This window comes from Strongylocentrotus purpuratus, unplaced genomic scaffold (genome assembly GCF_000002235.5).
Source record: "Strongylocentrotus purpuratus isolate Spur 01 unplaced genomic scaffold, Spur_5.0 spur5_scaffold_3, whole genome shotgun sequence".
NCBI lineage: Eukaryota > Metazoa > Echinodermata > Echinoidea > Camarodonta > Strongylocentrotidae > Strongylocentrotus > Strongylocentrotus purpuratus.
This window is the reverse complement of record NW_022145609.1, coordinates 90121-110000: the sequence shown is the minus strand read 5'-3', so window position 1 is coordinate 110000 and position 19880 is coordinate 90121. Positions and strand designations below refer to the sequence as shown.

At 37.4% G+C, this 19880-nt stretch overlaps 1 protein-coding gene across 2 annotated transcripts in view; it reads left to right on the top strand.

The window, feature by feature from the left end:
- The window catches only part of LOC115928632 (cytosolic carboxypeptidase 6-like), a 71675-nt gene that overhangs the window by 22522 nt on the left and 29273 nt on the right, over positions 1-19880 (top strand). For both annotated transcript variants that reach the window (XM_030996164.1, XM_030996166.1), the window contains exon 6: positions 9673-9712. In XM_030996164.1, coding sequence (XP_030852024.1) covers positions 9673-9712 — 40 coding nt within the window. The remainder of the gene's footprint in view (positions 1-9672; positions 9713-19880) is intronic.

The window sequence follows — 19880 nt, the reverse complement described above, 5'->3', positions numbered from 1 at the left end:
TTTACTCTGTGAGTAAAATAACAATATTTTTAATGCCATTTAGCCAGAATATCTCTGGAAAGTATTTTATTAATTCTATAAAGGAATCCTTTTTTCTTCTTCTCAAAAAGAATAAACTAATCATGATAGCATACATTTTCAAGTGTTTAGATAAATTACATGCTACATGAAAAAAGATAAAAATTATATTTGTTTTCATTTAGTAATATATAGTTGACACAAGGAGTGCCTCCCCCATTGAAGCAAGTACTTAGCTGCCCATGCATGAGTATGTATATTGTGCTGGTAACCTGCTTTATGTTATTTAACCATCTCATGAATTGGGATAACTGGATGAAAACTCTTGATTCAATGGAGTCTTGCATTCTCTTGTTCCGTTTCCAAACCATGTTTAGCTAAACAAGCATGAACGGGAGAACAGCGGGGGATAATGAATTAAGTGCCTGACTTAGCGCAAGCACGGCGGGGAGAAGGCTTGCCGTGGGAGCAAGCCACCAAACCGTATGGACGTGCAAAGAACCGTGACGGTCCCCTCTTGTGTTTGTCTGGTCGAGCTTGAGAGAGAACTACCCATGGTCGGTCGCGTGCCATTATCTCCACACGTACAAGAAAAGAGAGAAGAAAAGCAGGACAAAAAGCTGTCAGATTAGAATTATGATGAATGCAGTATGGCTCGTCTTTCTGATTTGACAGATGTGACATGTCTGTCACCTCACATATTAACTCTTTGACTACCAAAGAATCAGCCATTTTAAGCTTTAACAGGCAAGCTCTGTACATCTACATCTTTTTAAACCCTTTTACCACTACAACATATCTTGCATATATAGGTTTTGTAAGTAATCAAAAATGTAAATTTCAATTAATGGGATGAATTTATAGTTTTTCTAGAGTTGTTGTTGATATTGAAAACATGAGTAAAGGATAATAAACAACAAGTGCATGTGTTTTAAAAGCAAGGAGGCAAGATGGTTACCCCAGTAAAGTGTAGGAAAAAATGAAGTGTTAAAACCACATTTTCTTGATTAGGTTTGGGTTGTTGCCAATACTTATAAAATCACAGTTTAACACTTAGGTGCAGCCAGGAAAGTCTAACCAATCTGAAGATTAAGCCTGAACCAATCTTCTACCTACTGTGCACCAATTACTTGGTATTTCTAATTTATATCTTGTTTTGGCTCAATTTGGAATTGCTTTCCAATCATTTGCTTGTTTGTATTTGTAAGTAGACATCATATTAATTGCTTTCACACATAGCAGATGGTCTATATGTATATGCTTTATAGAGATGGGACAGACAACATATGCAAAGTGTGAAAATATAATGACAAAGATGTGTTGTATAGCCGGCACCCTCCCCCCTCCCTCCACACATATACAATCTCACATTTTCCTGTAAATAAGAATACAAAACACACATTTAGTTGTGGAAAATAAATCTTTGATTAGAAAAAAAAATCTTACAGTGTATTTCCATGTACAATTTCTGTGTAATATGAGTATACTTCTATCCATAAGACTGCTTAAAAAGCAGATGGAATGTTGGTTTTGACAGATTTCCAAATTGTGATAGTTGTGACGGCCCTAAAATGTAGAAAGGTAGGAAAAGAGACCACTCAAATTGTATGCATAGTTTTCATGACAGAAATTGCTCTTCATTACCTGAAAGTTTGTCTTAGACTTGCCTGACATAGCAAAACTAATGCATTCAAAGTGAATAGATAATTTTTGTGATGTAATAAAATATTATGCATAAATCTTTGTTAAGTGCTACATTACGAATTATTTCATTCACCTGTTACAAATAACTGTATTTCAATAGTCAGCATGTTTCTAGGTAGGTCAAACATAATGGCCCGAATTCACAAAGGAGGTGTGTTGACAAACCTCCTTTGTGAATTCGGGTCTAACAACATGGAATGTATGCAATTCGCATTCTGACCAATGAAATACAATTATTCGTAAAAGATGAATGATATAATTTGTAACATGGCACTTAACACAGCTTTATGCATTAAATGTGATTCATTACACAAATAGCCTATTGTATACATATTTTCCAAACAGAATTTGCTCTTCTTGATCCGAAACATTGTCTGAGACTTGTCTGACATAGCAGTACTATTGAATTTGAAGTGAATTTCTTCCATAGCGATTATAATGTGTATTGTTTCCATAGAGTGGTGTATCGATAGTTTCTTTTCAATAGAGATCCATAATCAGTCCATAATCAGTCAAGAGTTATTTCAATCAGCTGTTTCTAGTAATTCCATCTGCTTTGTTCAGTTACATTTTAAATAGATCGGGTTAGAATTAGGGTTAGGGTTGGTGTTTTCAGTGAACTTTGATTTCTTGAATTTTTTTGATGCATGATTACTAATTCAGAATAACTTTAAGTCGATTTTCTCTTGTAATAAATGCAAGTTCATTACAAGAATCACAATATTGAATTAAGGCACTTTGTATAAAGGCATGAAATTGTATATATTGCCAATGTGGCTCGCGTAGTACAGCACTCAATGAGTCATTCAGCACATTTTGCCAGATATTTTAGTAGTTATACCTTTCTCTCATCCATAAAAAGATATATATTTTTGTGCTATTTTTATTCAAAGATGGTGCTTCCGCAAATTCTTGCTCTCTTTCTCTCTCTCTCTCTCTCTCTTTGTCTCTTTCTCTTTGTCTCTGTCTCTCTCTCATTCTTTCTGTCTACCTCTGTCTATCTGTCATTTGATTTCCTTTCTTTCTTTTTTTCTTAGTCTGTATATATTTCTGTCCATCTCTCCTGATGTCATATGTTTAGGGTCGTGTCCAGGATGCTACCAGGCAGGCCGGCGCCTCACCTTTGCTGGCACACACTATTGATTATTTCATTGTATAGATCATTTGAGGGTACATTTATAATGCAGGACCATGCACCAGAATGGACCACGGGTAACTCAAAGTTATGTTTTCACCTGTCGACACCCTTTCTACTTTAAAAGGTCCCTCTCATCATGCGCATAATTGACACTGTTTGGTGCTCCAGGAGTTGACCTGTATTCTAGATTCCCCCCATTCTTGTGAAGGCTTTTCTTTCTTTTCTTACAGGTGTGTTATAATGGGGCTGAAAGCCAGGTAGATAGATGTCTATACTTGTTTGTTTGTCATCCCAGAGAGAGTGAGAGAGAGAGAGAGAGAGAGAGAGAGAGAGAGAGAGAGAGAGAGAGGGAGAGAGAGAGAGAGAGAGAGAGAGAGAGAGAAGGACCAGGGGGGGGGGGGGGGGGAAGAAGAGGAAAAGGAGGGAACAGAGAGTGAATTGATACTGAGAGGGGTAGTGTGAATTCAAATTACAGATAGGGTAGAAAGAGGAGGAAGGAAAGAGGGAGAGAGAAGAGAGTGGATGAGACAAACAGACTGACAGACAATGTTTGTGGAGTAGGGGAATTTTTAACCTTTATTATCATTATTAAGCATATATTTGTGTGTTTCGATCATCCTTTTAATACAGGTTTTCACAAAATCACCTGCATGTTCCTTCTAATTGGAACCCATTTTAAGCACAAGCGAATTCATGCAACTTTAACGAATGTGTGCTGTTTGAGCGTTTAAGACACTTAGTAGGCATTTAAAGGCCCGGTCCCACTGCACTTACGGATGAAAAGAGGATGTAAAACGTAAAAAAAATCTTGCCATCCGTTGGAAAACGCTATGCATCCGTTGTGTACTCATTGCATACGTGTTTCATACGCTCTTTCCATCGAGCATCCATCCACTGTGATTTCATCCGCGCTAAAAGTTTTGAGCTGCACAAAACTTTTAGAACAGATGAATTTCCGCCGTGTATGATGTAAATCCGCGACAAATACGAGCAACAAACGTTCTATGTCCGTTATCATCCGTTAAACGTCCGCTGTATCCTCATTGCATCCTCTGGGCATCTTCGCAACTCACATCCGCTGCAGCTGAAAACGGAAAGATAAGGTACAGGGAACGTCTATACATCGTTAGTAGCACGGAAATAGAAAGGATGTATGCGTATGCATCTCTTATATAAAGTATTCAAAGCTGTCATCCACTTCCATCCGCTTTCATTCGCTAGGCTTCTGATGAACATCCCTTTAACATCCCTGCTACATACTACCCATGTCCGTTATTTTCCGTTCTGTTTTTTATCAAATTTTCGCAAATTTTGTCCATTTCTGGAGCGGATGAAAACGGATGGAGCCATCCCCGAAATTTTGCTCGTCCGCTGTGTCCTTTATGCATACGTTTTGTTTCCATCGGCCAGTGGGACCGGGCCATTACATGTGAAATTTTCCATGGGTTTGTTCTTTTTATCATTAGGATTCAAGACTCTCTCTATACTAAATGGACTGTAAGTGGCAATGTGTATAGTCTATAGCTGTGTTTTTATTTGACTACAACATGTACATTATAAAACAATCAATTACAATAGCATTAAGCATATTAGTCTAGTCTATAGTATGACATCAGTCATCCCATCATTGTACATCTCTCGTATACCAGCGCTAAGCTTATTATTTGGGACACATCGGGTGTTTTTAGATAATGGATATTTTTTCCCTTTCTATGAGTGTCCTTGAACACGCACTCACAAAGTGTGTGCATGGAGGGAGCTAGCTTTGTCTGTCTGCTGGAGATCCAGTACTGTGTTTTATTATAACTCTACAGGATGAAAGCTTTTTAGTATGGCCATGAATTAAGGTCAGACTAATCTTGCATTGTAATTACAAAGCTGGAGGTTTTGTTCCTCTTTTTTCTGTTGTGTGTGTGTGTGTCGATATAAGCATGGACACAGGGCTAGAGGTTCTTTAATGATTTAATCATGATTTTTTTTTCATACAAAGTCATTTAAAATAAAGTAACCTCTTTATTGAAATACAAATTGTTTTTTTGGAAAAATATTAATTAGGACAATTTCACGCAATAAAACAGATGTTGGTTTGTAAAGACATATGCATGAGATGCTAACTTGTAAATCAATCGTTTCTACTTCTCATGTCAACCCAAAGATGATATATTATGATAAGTAGGGGCTATCATTATTTATTTGGCACTTTCAATACATGTCAACAAAGAACATACACATGAGTTAACAAAATAGGTCAAATATCAAGATAACCATGGCCCAGAGGCCTTCCTTCCCAATATTGTATTAGAAATGTATTAAGGAACATGATCACCTCATCAAAATTGTGAAAGGAAGGCAGCTGCAGTGGTTTGGGCATGTAACTAGATGGGAGAATAGCTTGACAAACACCATCTTGCAAGGAGGTACTGATTGGATAAGAAAGAGGGGAAGACCAATGATTGATAACATTAAGCATTCAACGGGAATGTCATTTAAGTAGCTAACTAGAACAGCTGAAGACAGAAAGTTAAGGAGAACCTGTGTCTCAAGGTCCATTTCATTTCGCAGCGACGGCCTCCACGCTATGGGACATGATGGATACATAGACCATTAGAAATGTACACAAAATAATGATTGCAAATAGTCATAAATGGTGTATAAAACAATGATAAATGTTTCATTTTAAATATGCTCATGAATTTTCTTGTTATTGCAAAGATCTTACCATTGGATTCTTCCTTCTCAAAAAAACATTAAGAAAACATCAACTGCATTACTGCTACAATAAAACAACAAAAATATCATTCAACTATCCTTGTGATTATAAAAAAAAAAACAGAATCGATTGTACCAACACATTTAAGTGAATTGAACTAATGAACATATTTTGAGGGGAGGTGCCATACATCTCTCCTGATTTAATGCTGATACATGTGTATGTAGTATCTACATGTGTCTACTGTATAACCTGTTGTAGTTGATAACATGTATTTTTACTTCCACCTTTGTCTGTTCATTTGTAAAAGTTCCAGGGTCGTTTAATCGAGTGAAACATTTGCTTTTAAAGCTAATAACAAATACAGATTAATTCTTGGCTCATATATACTGTAAAGAAAATTGATTTAGGGTGAATCCTAAAGCGTCCAATTAGGGAATTCTACATGGATACAGCATTTCACTTGAGTTGTAATGCATGTCCTTTCTTAGCCATTGAGGGAGCCCTTCCATAATCCTATCTGTGACTCAAGACACTTTGCACTGCTGGTGACTGTATTCATATCCAAGTTAGATTGTGCAACCTCTCTCATGCACTCGCTTATCTACTTTTAAGTATTATTTTCTGTTTAGTCATTGTTTGATTCCACTCTTATCATGTTATGTAAATCTTCCTTTTTCTTTCTTTCTGTTATTAACTACTTCATATTTATTTCTAGATATCTCATATATCTTCTGTCTTCACTAATTCCTTATCTTAATCTTTGCTCTTTTCTTCTTTTCCCCTCTCCAGTGTTCTATTGCTATCTGTCTGTCTGTCCCTATTTCTGTCTCTCTTGTCTCTTCGTCTCCCCCTCTGTCTCTGTCTGTCTGTCTCTATATCTCTGTCTGTCTGTCTGTCTCTGTCTCTGTCTCTCTTCTCTCTCTCTCTTTCTCTCTCTCTCTTTCTCCCCTCTGTCTGTCTGTCTCTCTCTCTCTCTCTCTCTCTCCCCCCCCCCTCTGTCTGTCTCTGTCTCTCTTGTCTCTTCTTCTCCCCTCTGTCTGTCTGTCTGTCTGTCTCTACTCTTCACTTCCTGTCTCTGCCTCAAAACACAGCATGGGTGTCTATATATTTCATTCCCCTTGTCAGACAGTCATTTGTAATTTATTTTATAATGTTTTCATCTCATACTCCAAAAGTTTTAGGTAGTTTAAAAAAAAAAAATTGTAAAGAAATAAGTAAAAAAAAAAATCAAATAGCAGAAAATTGTTTTCAGTGAACATTAATGCATATATTCATTAAGTGGCTTCTCTGAAAGTTTGATGGTGATAGCAATATATCTTGGGGAGCTTGCCCAATATAGGAACTGATTAACCCGATCACTACCAAGTCTAGATAGAGTCTGGGTATAGCCTGGTAGATTGAGATGTTGCTTTGTGAGTGGCCGTGCGGTGCTGTAATTGGTAGGTAATTTGAAGCACGTTTGTGACAGTGATTCATGCTCTTAAACTCTGTGGTTACTTTTAGTGAGATAAGTGAGGAGTGCTTCAGTCCAATACATATCCATCATCTAACTCAAATTGGGCTACTCAATGTAAAGTAGCAGCAGGAAGTTTGTTTCTCAATTGCGTCATAATGGAACAGTCACAAGTTCAATGTACACGAGTATGTTACCCCTAACTTTTACTCACATGCAACGTCTCTGAACGGAAGCAGAAAAACAGCCTCACATGTTTTTTTTTGTTTGTTTTATTTTGGTCAAACATATTAAACTGTTATGGTATAGTTCATGGAGAATATAGATGCAAAATGAATGCTCCTGAAAAGAAGTAAAAACATGGATTTCATGTCTGACTTTCATGACTTGTATGACTATGGCTCTTAAGCAACTGTGGCTGTTCAATGGCACAAGAAAATGGGTTATCAAATATAATGATAGTAACAGTAAAAACCAAAAGCATGTTTACTTTATGCATTAAACATTGACTTATCTGGGAAATATAGCCTTACATGTTTACTTTATGCATTAAACATTGACTTATCTGGGAAATATAGCCTTACATGTATATGCACATTTAAATTTTGTTTAAAGCCAGACAGGCTTCTGGTTGTGAACATATAATTATAACTCTTGACTTGAGGTCATGGGTTTAAGCTCTGGCTTATACTGTATCTCATATTCAAGGGACTTAATCAACATCGCCTCCCTCTACCCAGGTGTATAACCTTGTAGGTTATGAACATCATTGTTTGTTGAACAGCATGCAAGCACCCATGAAAGGATGAGCAGTTTGAATGAATACTCCCAAGTGGACTGTAATAATAATAATAATAGCTAGTTCTTATATAGCACTTTTCAAGACCGAAGGCCCTCTCAAAGCGCTTTACAGATATATATAATATTACCCCGGTCATCGGATTCAGGCTTACCCGCACACAATGTATGCACATGTAAGTGTGGCATCTCACCTGGAATTGTATCTGTATGAAAGGTGTCCTTCTGAACCTCAAACGTGCAGATGAAGACCCCCCGAGGGTGTTGGATGGATGGAAGAGGTAAACCCTAAAAGGTTTCATTAAAACATCCTCAGGGGTGCAGCTTATGTAATGGTTTATAGGATGGGAATTTGAACCTCAATTTGTTAATGTGAATTGATAGGGTTGAGTGAAGATGTTGTCCCAAGATATTTAGTTCACATCATCCTTTAATGGATGTCTAATTATGTCTAATAGTTTAGATAGTAAGGAAACTGCATCATAAGAAACTTCTCCCATCTTTAAGCCATGTGTAATCGCATCAGAGAGAAGCTCCATGCGGCATTCCCCCGGAAACTCTGCGCTACACAGCCTGTAATTTCCCTAATGGTTGGTTGAGTCAAGCTGAGGGTGAAAGGCACCCAGGCCACTACCAACGGCTGTCAGCTCCTATCACTGTAGCTATCACTACCGTGTGCTAGCGGACGGAAGATACAGAGGAAAGATGGGACTTCTTAAGTAGCTGGTCACCAAATTGTGATTTGCTGTGTAAAGGATAGCCTTGAAGGCCAGGCCATTAACATAAACATTTCTGTAAAATCCTGATGATAGAAAGTTAATAGCACTTGGCATTGCAGCATATCATGTAATGTCACAGAAAACAAGAGTACTTTTAATCCTAATACTTGGATACTATTACTCCAATTAGCTTTCTTGTTCTCATGCTTGAATTGTCTTATATCTCGCACCTTGTCATCTTTGTATCTGATAAACAAGAGATGGGCAGCAATCAGGCTAGAAGGAAGGGATGTCGAGTGTCTTTTCCAGTTTGTTGCTGCATGATCTCTGCTTGAGCTGTTTTCTCTCTCACAATTATAACTTGACAAGTGAAATTCAGATAATTTTATATTTTCTTTTCTTCCAATATTTCCCCCCCCCCTTTTCCCAGAGTTACTACTCTGGTTGAACTGTTGAAATAAAAACATATTTATAGTTCATTTATCTGAGCAATGTTTGTTTATCCTGAAAGAGATAGCTCATCACCAATATGATAGGAAAAAATAAAAAAAACAAGTCAGTGAGGCTTGGTAAAGAGATTCTTTTTTAACAAAGTGCAAAAGATGTTTTTAAAAAACATAATCTTTTAGAATAAGTGAAGAAAAGGCTGGCTACATTTGATACCCAAAGCATTTGACAGTGGTATTGCCTGAAAATGGAATAAAAAGTCTGCTGAAATACAGAAGGGATTAACATCATATGCAGTCTTTTATATAAAATGAATGCCCTTCTAGCTCCAAGTATAGGGATGGAATAATAGTCTCACTAGAATGAACCCATTCAGGTAAATCAATAGAGTGAGTCAAATTAATTCAGCATTTCCGCTTGAATTGAATCTGATCTTTTATTGAGAAGTTTCTTATTAGCTGACTGAAAATATATCTGATGGTTTGTGGATTCCGTTTAAAGATTGAGTGGACACTGTTTGATCTTTACTACACATTTTTACCACTATGCTAGTTTGAATTTTATGGATATACTGGACTTTGTCTACATTGTCTAATGCACTACACAGGAGCTTTTCTTCAGTTTCAGTAGTATAAGTATAAGTTGTAATTTACCTCTCAATATTTTTCTCTTTTATGTACAGCAACAGAGAAGGCTGGATCTTCTAACGATAACCTCACCTGGTAAGTCACTTGTAACTTGTCTAAATCTCTTGATAATTAATTTATTAAAGTATAACTACACTGTATATGACTGGCAGAAGGTCATTGAGAGGGTGTATTCCAAGTGTGCAAACACCCTGTTAGAACATCTTGTTCTAACACCCTTTTGTTAGGCACTTTAATGAAATCATTCTGGTCATAGTATACAAATTTCAGAATTTATTTTTGTATTCAAATTATATACTTAACAATGTTAAAATAAAGAACTTAAATATCCACAATGAGTAATGTTTCCCTTGTGTCAATAACTGTATGTTTATAAGGTATAGCAGATGGTTTTCTATCATTTCATGATTTACTTTCATGTACTAGTTGTATTATTATCTGTTTAAGAGTGCCCTCATTGTTTTAACTATGTTGCAGTTTTAATGTTCTAATGTTAATGTGACAATCACCTGCAGAGGAATATAATTAAATATTCTGCTGAAACCGTGCTGCTCTCTACCTCTATCATCTATACAATACAGTTTTGACTAACTGTGTTTTTATGATTGTTGATAGTTAATGCCAGATGACAGTGTACATTTCCTCCCACTGCCTTCCTACCTCCCCTCTCCATTACGCTTAATTAGCAGCTTGGCAACAGGCATTTGCCTTTCCATCTTTCACTGCTTGACTATCAATGGATTTGGTAGAGTTGTTAATAAGCCCGGTGGACTTCACCCCCGTACTTTCCCATTAGTCCGTTCTAAAATATCACAGACTGACAGCGGATCATTCTGCCATTTTCAGCCAGACGCATTAAATGTCAATTTGGAGGTGTGATTTATGAAAGGAAATTAACAATAAAGTCATGCTTTTGTTTCTAACGCCGATTGCTTATCAGACAAAGAAACAATGTTACTTTCATTTTATTGGCATTTAGCCAATGCTTCTGATACCGTTTGTAATTCACCTCACCCTGAATATGCTTTCAAAAATTACAGTTACTAATGATTCCTGAATAATTTAGGTATTGCCTGTCCGGGATGCAGGATACACAATGCATATATAATTCTTGTAAAACTGATCATTTTTTGGCAGTTTTTTTCTACAATCGTATTCATGTCCATTGAATATGCATTAACCTATAGCATCTGCTGAGGACCATAAAGACATTATCTTACATCATTAAACACAGACTTAACACCCTTCTGGCTCTTAACAGACTATAAGCATGGATATTGGGGGGGGGGGGGGGGTCCTAAAGTGGTCACCTTTCTATTGCAGCTGAAGGAGTGCAGCTAAACCAGATCAAGCCAAATGTAAGGATGTTGGAATATTTCTAAATTCATGTATCAAAGACCCGGCACATTGTCATTGAAACCCTGGCTTTAAGTTTTATGGTACATACATTTTGTATCATGTTGGTTTCCCTCATCTTTTATTAGATTGAAGAAAGAAACATATGTTCTATCTTCATGACTGTCACATGGTCCTTTTGCAATGTTAGGAATGGTTTGCAGGCCAGGGATGAAGTTGTTTGTGTCAGTTCTCTTCAGTAAGTTACATTCCTCGGTGTAGCACAATAGGTGGTGTCACACAGAAAAATCCTTTCAAGGGAGAATTTTCTTGCCTCTTTAGAGGATTTTTAATGGAATAATTGATGACAGACAGCAATTAAGAGGATAACTAAAATCTGGATAACTTAAGTCCGGATTTTTGGCCTCTGTGTGACACCGCCTAATGTATGCATAATTTTAAACCGAAGGTTGTTCTTGACAACAGTAGCTTTTCCAAGGCTGGCCTGACATATCAACAAGTGATATATGTAGACTGGATCCCAAGTATTGTAGTTCATTCATGTATAACAGGTTAATGAAATAACTTGTCACTAGGATCCCAGGAGAGAAACATCCATAAATTTGAATACGTTAGTAAACTGGGCTATTCAGCAAAATCTGGTGAATATGTGAACAATTAGCTTAGCCTGGTAAATTTCTGTCTTTGTGAAGCTGTTAAGTGCATTGATGCATTGCTCAAATAACTAGATTTTTTTTCTGCACATGTGAATTAATGTATTCAAATATTTTGTTCGCCTGTTTTGCTTAAGATTGTTTTGAATTATACTTTAGTTGGTATGTGATGAGCCCCAGGACAGCATGATTTCCATAATTGATTAGTTGACATTTTGAAGTATTTACATGTCCTTGATTTTTTCTTTAAATATATATATTAAGAAAGAAGATTTCATATGGCAATCGGCTCAGTTTAATATCATTTCCACAAACAGGATCACGCATATATATATATATATATATATAAACCAGAAAATAGATAAAAATAAGAAATATCAATCAAAATATGGGGTTGGAAAGATACCAATTGATCTTCCCAAACAGAAACAATTCTAAGTACAATGTGAACTGTGTGTTAAAAGCAATTAATGTAGAAATAACAACAGAGGGGAGGTAAAAGAAGACATTTCAAAGATTCAGGAGATACAGTTTAGATCTAATTCTAAAATAGCTGGGTATTTTGTCTGTTTAGAGCTACATGGGTATATACTCATATACTCTAATGCCCTTCTGGCTCCAAACAGAACAGTGTTGTTATAACTCAATGAGTGGCTTCAAAAGTATCTTCAAAACTCATGAAATTGAGTTATATTTTTATTTTGATTGAAAGTGTGTGTAAATTGTATGAAGAATGGAATAGGACTTTGAGCTAATCACCTAAATGACTTACTGCTCTTCATTTCACTCTGTGTACTGAACATATTAGAAGGAAATAAACCTGCAAGTCATTAAGTTTATATCTGATGATTTATGGTGGTGATTAAGGCACAAATGACTATGAATTCATCATTTATTCCAACTTAATGCACAATAAACTGCATGGAAACAAATATAACATCTAATGACCAAAAACGAATTAAAAGATTTCCCCAAGAAATACTGCAATTTTAATTTGCAAGAAATTGAGCCGAGTCCATAAACGATCACTTTGGCTATTCATTTATCAAGCTTAATTTGTTTCCATGTTAATAGCAGTTGTATGATTGTAAAATGTAAGTTAATTAATGATAGTGGAACTCCCACATGCTTACATCCAATGCCATGGCAGTATGAATCAAAAGATTAAAGATCCACGAAGACAAAGTTGTCAAGAGGAAGGGTTTGAATGGATGCATGGTGAGTGGATATATGTTTATAGAAATACACATTTAAAGATTATTTTTGTTAATCACCTTTTCCATGACTGCATCTCTATTTCAGCATGTACAAGGGATGATTTCAGTATTAGGTTATTCTCTTTTCATTATAAAACTTAAAAAATATTTTTTTTAATCCTGAACACTTTGGAAAAAATCTATGTTTGTTCCCTACTGCTCGGCTAATAAAGCATGAGTGAAAGGGATTAAGGATTAACTCTATTCCAAAGAGCCTAAAATCGGCTGTCTTCCTTGCATGTGTACATATGCAGAATCTACAACACTAGGCCATTTTGGTAATGTAACCAAATTTATACTTTATAGGGCTTGATACAAATTCTTTCATTCACCTGTTACAAATAATTGTATTTGTTAGGTAGGGCAAGCCATAATGTTTGTCCTATCTAGCAACAACTAATGTTGCAATCTGAATTCTATTGAAATACATTTATTTGTAACAGGTGCATGAAATAATTTGTATAAGGCGCTTCACAAAGGCATATGCATAAATTTGGTTACATGACAAAAATGGCCTATTATCTGCACCTTGATTGAGAGAGTGAGAGAGTGGAGAAGGAAGGTCTTTGTTATAACATTATAGACATTTGCCCAGGGTTTGAACCTTTGAACTTGTGAATGAGAGTCTATAGAGGCTCCTCCAACCCCTCCCCTCCAACCCTCCCCCTCCAACCCCTCCCCTCCAACCCCTCCCCTCCAACCCCTCCCCTCCAACCCCTCCCCCTCCAACCCCTTCCCCCTCAAACCCCTTCCCCCTTAAACCCCTCCCCCTCAAACCCCTCCCCCTCAAACCCCATCCCCCTCAAACCCCTTCCGCCCCTCAAACCCCTTCTGCCCCTCAAACCCTTCCCCCTCAAAACCCTCCCCTCAAAACCCTCCCCTCAAACCCCTCCCCTCAAACCCTTCCCCCTCAAACCCCTTCCCCCTCAAACCCCTTCCCCCTCAAACCCCTTCCCCCTCAAACCCCTTCCCCCTCAAACCCCTCCCCCTCAAACCCCTCCCACCTCAAACCCCTCCCACCTCAAACCCCTTCCCCTCAAATACCATTTCCCCATGATTTCAACAAACATTGGTGTTTTGGTCTTTAAAACTTGTTTGAAAAATCACTTAAAGTGGTTTGAAATTAATTAATTCCTATTTAAATGCAGTCTGAATTAAATTTATAGATGATATGAAGAATGATAAACCTGTTGTAGATACTACAATCAAAATGTATAGACCAATAGAATATATATATATTCTAAGCCTATATTGGATAACAATTGCCTTTTGTAATTTCTGAAGGTCTTTTGATTTAATAACCTTTGAATATGGTGTTTGAAATGTTCATTAAATTTCTATTTATCTGGCGTTGTCCTTGGAGAGTTATTGAATGTGAATGTGGCTGGATCAAGGCCAGTGTATTAATCTCATCGCATGAGTAATTGTGTTCCACTCCCACGAAATTAATGTGACATTCAGCCAGCTTACATGGGTCCACAACAAACTCTAAAATGAGACAAGCATTCGTGTGTGATGTAGCCTTTGTGAATAGCAAATTAATGGCACTTGTCTACCATGTAAATTAACTTTTATTTCCCTTTATTTTTATTTTTTAGATGCTGTTGAATTAATCAAATGTTCGTTTTATAAGTTGTCTGTACAAGCTGGACAGGGTTGCAATGCTTGTTATGATTACTGTGAAATGGTCGCTACACTTCATTTGGGTTGTTAAAGATACTTTATGTTCAGTGATAACATATTACATCATAAGCTGACATGGACCTAAATCTTCAGTTAAAGCCCCACTGTACTACTTATAGCTACTTGCGCCCTCTATATAGCAAACCATAGGTCCCCGTGGTCCCCTTTTTCTTATGTTAATTGAGAGCTGATTGGATGAGATAACCACCTGTCAGTGACCATGCAGGGAAGTCTAATCCCTCCCGGCCAAACTAGTGCAGATAGGCTTTAAAGCAATATATTTTACTTCAGAAAGTGCAAAATGCCAATCAGTGAAGGTCATGAAATGTACTATAGGAAGGGATCATCTTTTCTGGGCCAGAAGGGGAGTAAGCAATGAACTTATATCCTCTGGCACAGAACTAATGTCCTTCTTGCTTTCAACGTTGAAAAATGGCATTGTAGATGAAAGTACAAATCCCTTTCTTTATGAATACATTCACCAGAAGATGAACCCTGGGTATGGTGTTTTAAAGAAGAAGATTTAGCTTTGTTCTTGAATATTGAATAAACAGTGAGACCCACTATACATAGTACCTTGTAATAATACCCATTCATCATTGGGAGTCACATCAAAAGTTCATTCTATCACTCATTCCGTCCCCCACACTAAAGCTATTATTCTATCTGATCGTGTCTGTCATTTGCACCCGGGTCGCTTCCCTCTCGCTTCTTCTTCCCCATGCCGTTCAATGCATCCATACAAATGAATGTCATTGCATTCGGGTTAAAGGAGAACCCTCATCTATTTAGGTTGAGATTAACTGATGCGGTTTCAAAGCGATATTGTCAACATGGGTGGGAATTAATTAGGCTGGAGCTTATAGTCGAAGTAAAAGAAAGTTTAGTTGTTAAACAAGGCCCCACAGGTAAGTAATGATGGATAGCTGTCACATTACCTATTAAGGTAGTGTATCAATCAGGGCGTGTACAGGTAGTTATGATACATGCTGACAGGATGGTAATGGAAGAGAGAAAGATAGAAAAGGAGAGAGAGAGAGAGAGAGAGAGAGAGAGAGAGAGAGAGAGAGAGAGAGAGAGAGAAAGAAAATGATAGAGAGAGATAGATACAGAGAGGGACAGGAAGAGAGATAACAGGAGAGAGAGAGAAAAATGAAAACCTCGAAAACAGAAAGCAACAAACATAGTAGAGAAAGAGAAAGAATAGAGAATAGAGAAAAAGGGGAGGAGTATAAAGAGAGAGAGAGAAAGAGAAGAAGAAAGTGGGAGAGAGAGAGGAGGAGAGAGGAGGAGAGAGGAAGAGAGAGTGAGAGAGAGTGTGTATGTTTGCGTTTATTTGTGAGGGAGACAGAGACAAGAGAGACGTGGCATAGATGGTATAGGAGTAGCAGTAAGACTAAGAACTTAGAGAATAGAGCCTAAAAGTAAATCAAAGTGTTGATAAATTAATTGCAGAGATCTCTTGTATTTGTAATGCCTCTATTTATAAAGAATTGGAGTTAAAGTGGAGTGAGTCACCTTGTAATGTATTGGCTTTCAAGAATTAGTCAGGTAGAAATGAGACAGATAAAGCGTATTTCTCGTGGATCTATGAATAACCATAGATAAGTTTCAGCTTGAAAGGGATTTTGACGGAGGGCCTCAATCTACTTCTAGACTTGTATTCTCGGACTCTAAGGATGTGTGCTGAGTAACATATATAAATCTTAAAAAATTAGAAATTTATTTATGGAGATGGCTTGGTATATAGTGCTTTATTCACTTGACTCCCAATCTGAGATCCTTAAGCAAGAGATTAATCCATATATGCCACTCTCTACCCAGATGTTAATGCCTTCACTGAGTTAAGAATTATTGCCGGGCCCTTAGGAAGAACAGCATTTATGCTGATGCCTCTGCCCTGGTTAAACAGAAAATCTCTTCCTCTTCCTTCTTCTCCTTGTCTGATGAAATAAACACATAGCTACATGGTTTAAGCTTACAATGTGTGATTGAAAGGTAAGAGAATGAACTACTTCTTCTACATTGGTCTACTTTTGTAAATATGAAAGTAAAGCTTACCAAAACGTGAATTTTCCCGCTGACTGTGAAGATAAAAACTAAGTTTCAAATAAAGGTAAATAATTCTACCCCTTGAATAAATCATTTATTTTATTCCTTATTTTCAATGTTGAATAGGTTTTGCATACTCCCTCATAGACTTGAAGACATGAAGCGGTTGTAGGAGTTAGCCAGCCTTGTCTAATCATATTGAGGCATGCTTGGCTTCGCTATTGACCACAAAACTTGTCTGAAAATAGCAGCGTCTTGTCTTCTACGTTGTGTCTGGGATGGCAGGCAGGCAGGCAGGCAGGTATATACCTGACTCTCTGTGTCTTGTTAACCCTTCTGATACCAATGTACTCTCTATACATGTTTCTATCCTTTGCCAGTCTTGTATTGAACTCCTCCCCCACATTTCTCTCACCCTCTCTCTCCCCCCCCCCTCTCTCTCTCTCTCTCTCTCTCTCTCTCTATATATATCTGTCCTCCCCCTAATTTGTATGAAATTGAGAGTTTCCAGTAATTACAAAGATCTTCTGATTAAGGAGGGGGGGGGGGATTATTTTGATGGAAAGTAGTAATTTTGTTATATTATTAAGAATATCATGAATTTCAGAAATAAAATACGCCTACCGGTAGTTTCATTAGTGATATAAAATACATGTTAAATAGGGTATAGTACATGAAAGATGGCTTTCATGTAAACTTTGCAAACGATGGTTTTCAATATTGTTTTAATTCTTCATTATTATGATTATTATTGATAATTGGCGTCGCCTACGTGCCTGGAAAGGGGAAGAGCTAACTGATCTGAATCACTGTAATCCTAGGGTCTTTCCTCCCGGTATAACGCATTGGGTTGTATGAATGTCTCCATGAATGTCAAGATTGATGAAGTTTGTTGGAGGAAAGAGTGAAAACGAGTTAAAATGACGAAGGTCGGAAGAAGAGGAAAGGAGGAGGGGGTGGTTGTAGGAAGTCTGTTAATGATTCATGCGCTGGGGTTAGTCAGGTAGAAATGATTCTTTCTGACCAGCCTGGGTCTGGGGATCAGCCAAGCTGAAAATCAAAACCATGTACTGGGGAAATGATGGGAAGATAGACCATGAGAGCTTCAGAGAGAGGCAGCCCGGCGTAAGATAGCTGGAGAGGGATCCAGATTGAGAGGGAGAGAGAGAGAGAGAGAGAGGGGGGAGAGGGAGAGGGAGAGAGGGCAAGAAATCCAAGAAACTCCAGGTATGCTTTAGATGAAGGGATTATCATTAAGGGAAAGAAAAGCTTGCTAAAAGAAATGTAAAGTGTGTGACCTTGGACGATTTCTTTACCTTAATATAGACAAGTGACCTTCATATACAGATCTTGATTTATTTGTTTCTCTTTTTAGGTGCGATGAAGCAGTATGAAAGACAATTCAAAAGTTTACTTTTTTGCTCTGTCTCTGCTATTTCTCTTCTTCACTTTCTCTCTCTCTTTCCTCAACACCTCAACAATGTCCTCCCTGGTCCGTCTCTGTATTTCTAAGCAGCCATGATATCTGTTGATTCAAAGATGTTTACTTCTTCTTGCTCCCACTCATTGTTTCTCTTCTAAATGTTGAATACGGTATATAGCCTGGTCAAACTACAGAAAGCTAATACGAAACTTGTATAAAAAAACTCTCTTCTTAATGAAAGAAATAGAAGTTAGCTCTAATTAAGTTTATTAACGTTTAAGGGAAATAGGAAAGAGATTTCTTCCCTTCATCAATTATTTCCCCACTTTTTTCCCTTCTACTTTATATAGAAATGAAATGATTTGCTTAGATTTGATGCTTTTGAATCAGAACTATGTCATAGATTTAGCCGTTTGAACTGAAAACTTTTAAATCATGTGAAAACTTTGGCCATTATGAAGAAGTGTAGGAAGGAAATCATTAAAGAGAGAATGAGGCATGATATGACCTTGAAATTATCTAGGCTGCTAAGCTTGAATGCGCTCATACTCTTGGGGGAATGAGGGAAATTCAAGGTCTCTCTTTTTTCTTTAAAAATGAGGAGCATCTCATGCTGTCTTTAGTTTGTTTGTTCAGGTATGAGAATCATGTCTGATGAATAGCATTGATCACTTAACCTTTCAGAAGAAAAAGAGATGAAAAGAGAGAGAGAGAGAGAGAGAGAGAGAGAGAGAGAAAATATGAAGGCGGGAGGGAGGAGGGGGTGAGAGAGAGGAGGAAGGTGGGATGGAGAAGGGAGATGGAGACAGGTGTAGGAGGGGCATGCAAGCAGAGGGAGAGCAGGGGTGAGAGAGAATCATGTTTGATGAATATCAGTAGTCAGTTTACTAAGAGAGGTGCATGGGGGATGGAATAGGATGGGGGAAGGCAAGTGTAAAGAGGGGGATGCAAAGTCAAAGTGGAGGGGGATATATACAAATCGAGTCTCATGAACAATAACATTGATTTGCTAACCTTTCATGAGAAGAGGGAGAGAGAGAGAGAGGGGGGGAGAGAGAGAAAGAGAGAGAGAGAGAGAGAGAGAGAGAGAGAGAGAGAGGGGGGGGGGGGGAGAGAAAGAGAGAGAGAGAGAGAGAGAGCAAGTACACATCAAGTCACATTAAAGGGATCCGGTAACTTTGTCTCAGATTCTGAAATAAAATTCTGGATTTAGCTCATGATGCAATGATAATTATAAACCTTTAGGCCAGTCAGGAACCCCATGACTTTTACAAGCCGATCGCCTGTCCGATTATCAAGATATTTATGATTGGAATTACAAATTTTGAAAACCGTTCGCCTGACGGTTTTCATAACACTACAGTCTATTGGGGAAAACGAGTATGGTATAACCGGTCACTCAAAGATTTTTACTTTTTTGAGGCACTTCTTGATCATTTTGAAGCGCGATTTTTTTAGGGCTTCAACGTTACACCATATCACAGACACTGATAACATGTAGGACCGTGTATCTCAGATTTAACATTGTTAAACGATCCCTTTAACAAACTTTGAGAGAGAGAGAGAGAGAGAGAGAGAGAGAGCAAGTACACATCAAGTCACATTAACAAACTTTAGATATTTGATCGAGAGAGCTTCAGTATTTTAAAAACATTTATATGAGTACAGCTGTGTTCAACTTGAAACAGGAAACACTTTATAAACAAAACAAACAAACGAAGCCATGTTGAAATAAAATAAAATGTAGAGTAGTGCACATCAAAAATCTGTATATATACAAAGATCACAAAGTTTGCATAGTTCCAATTTATTTCACCCCA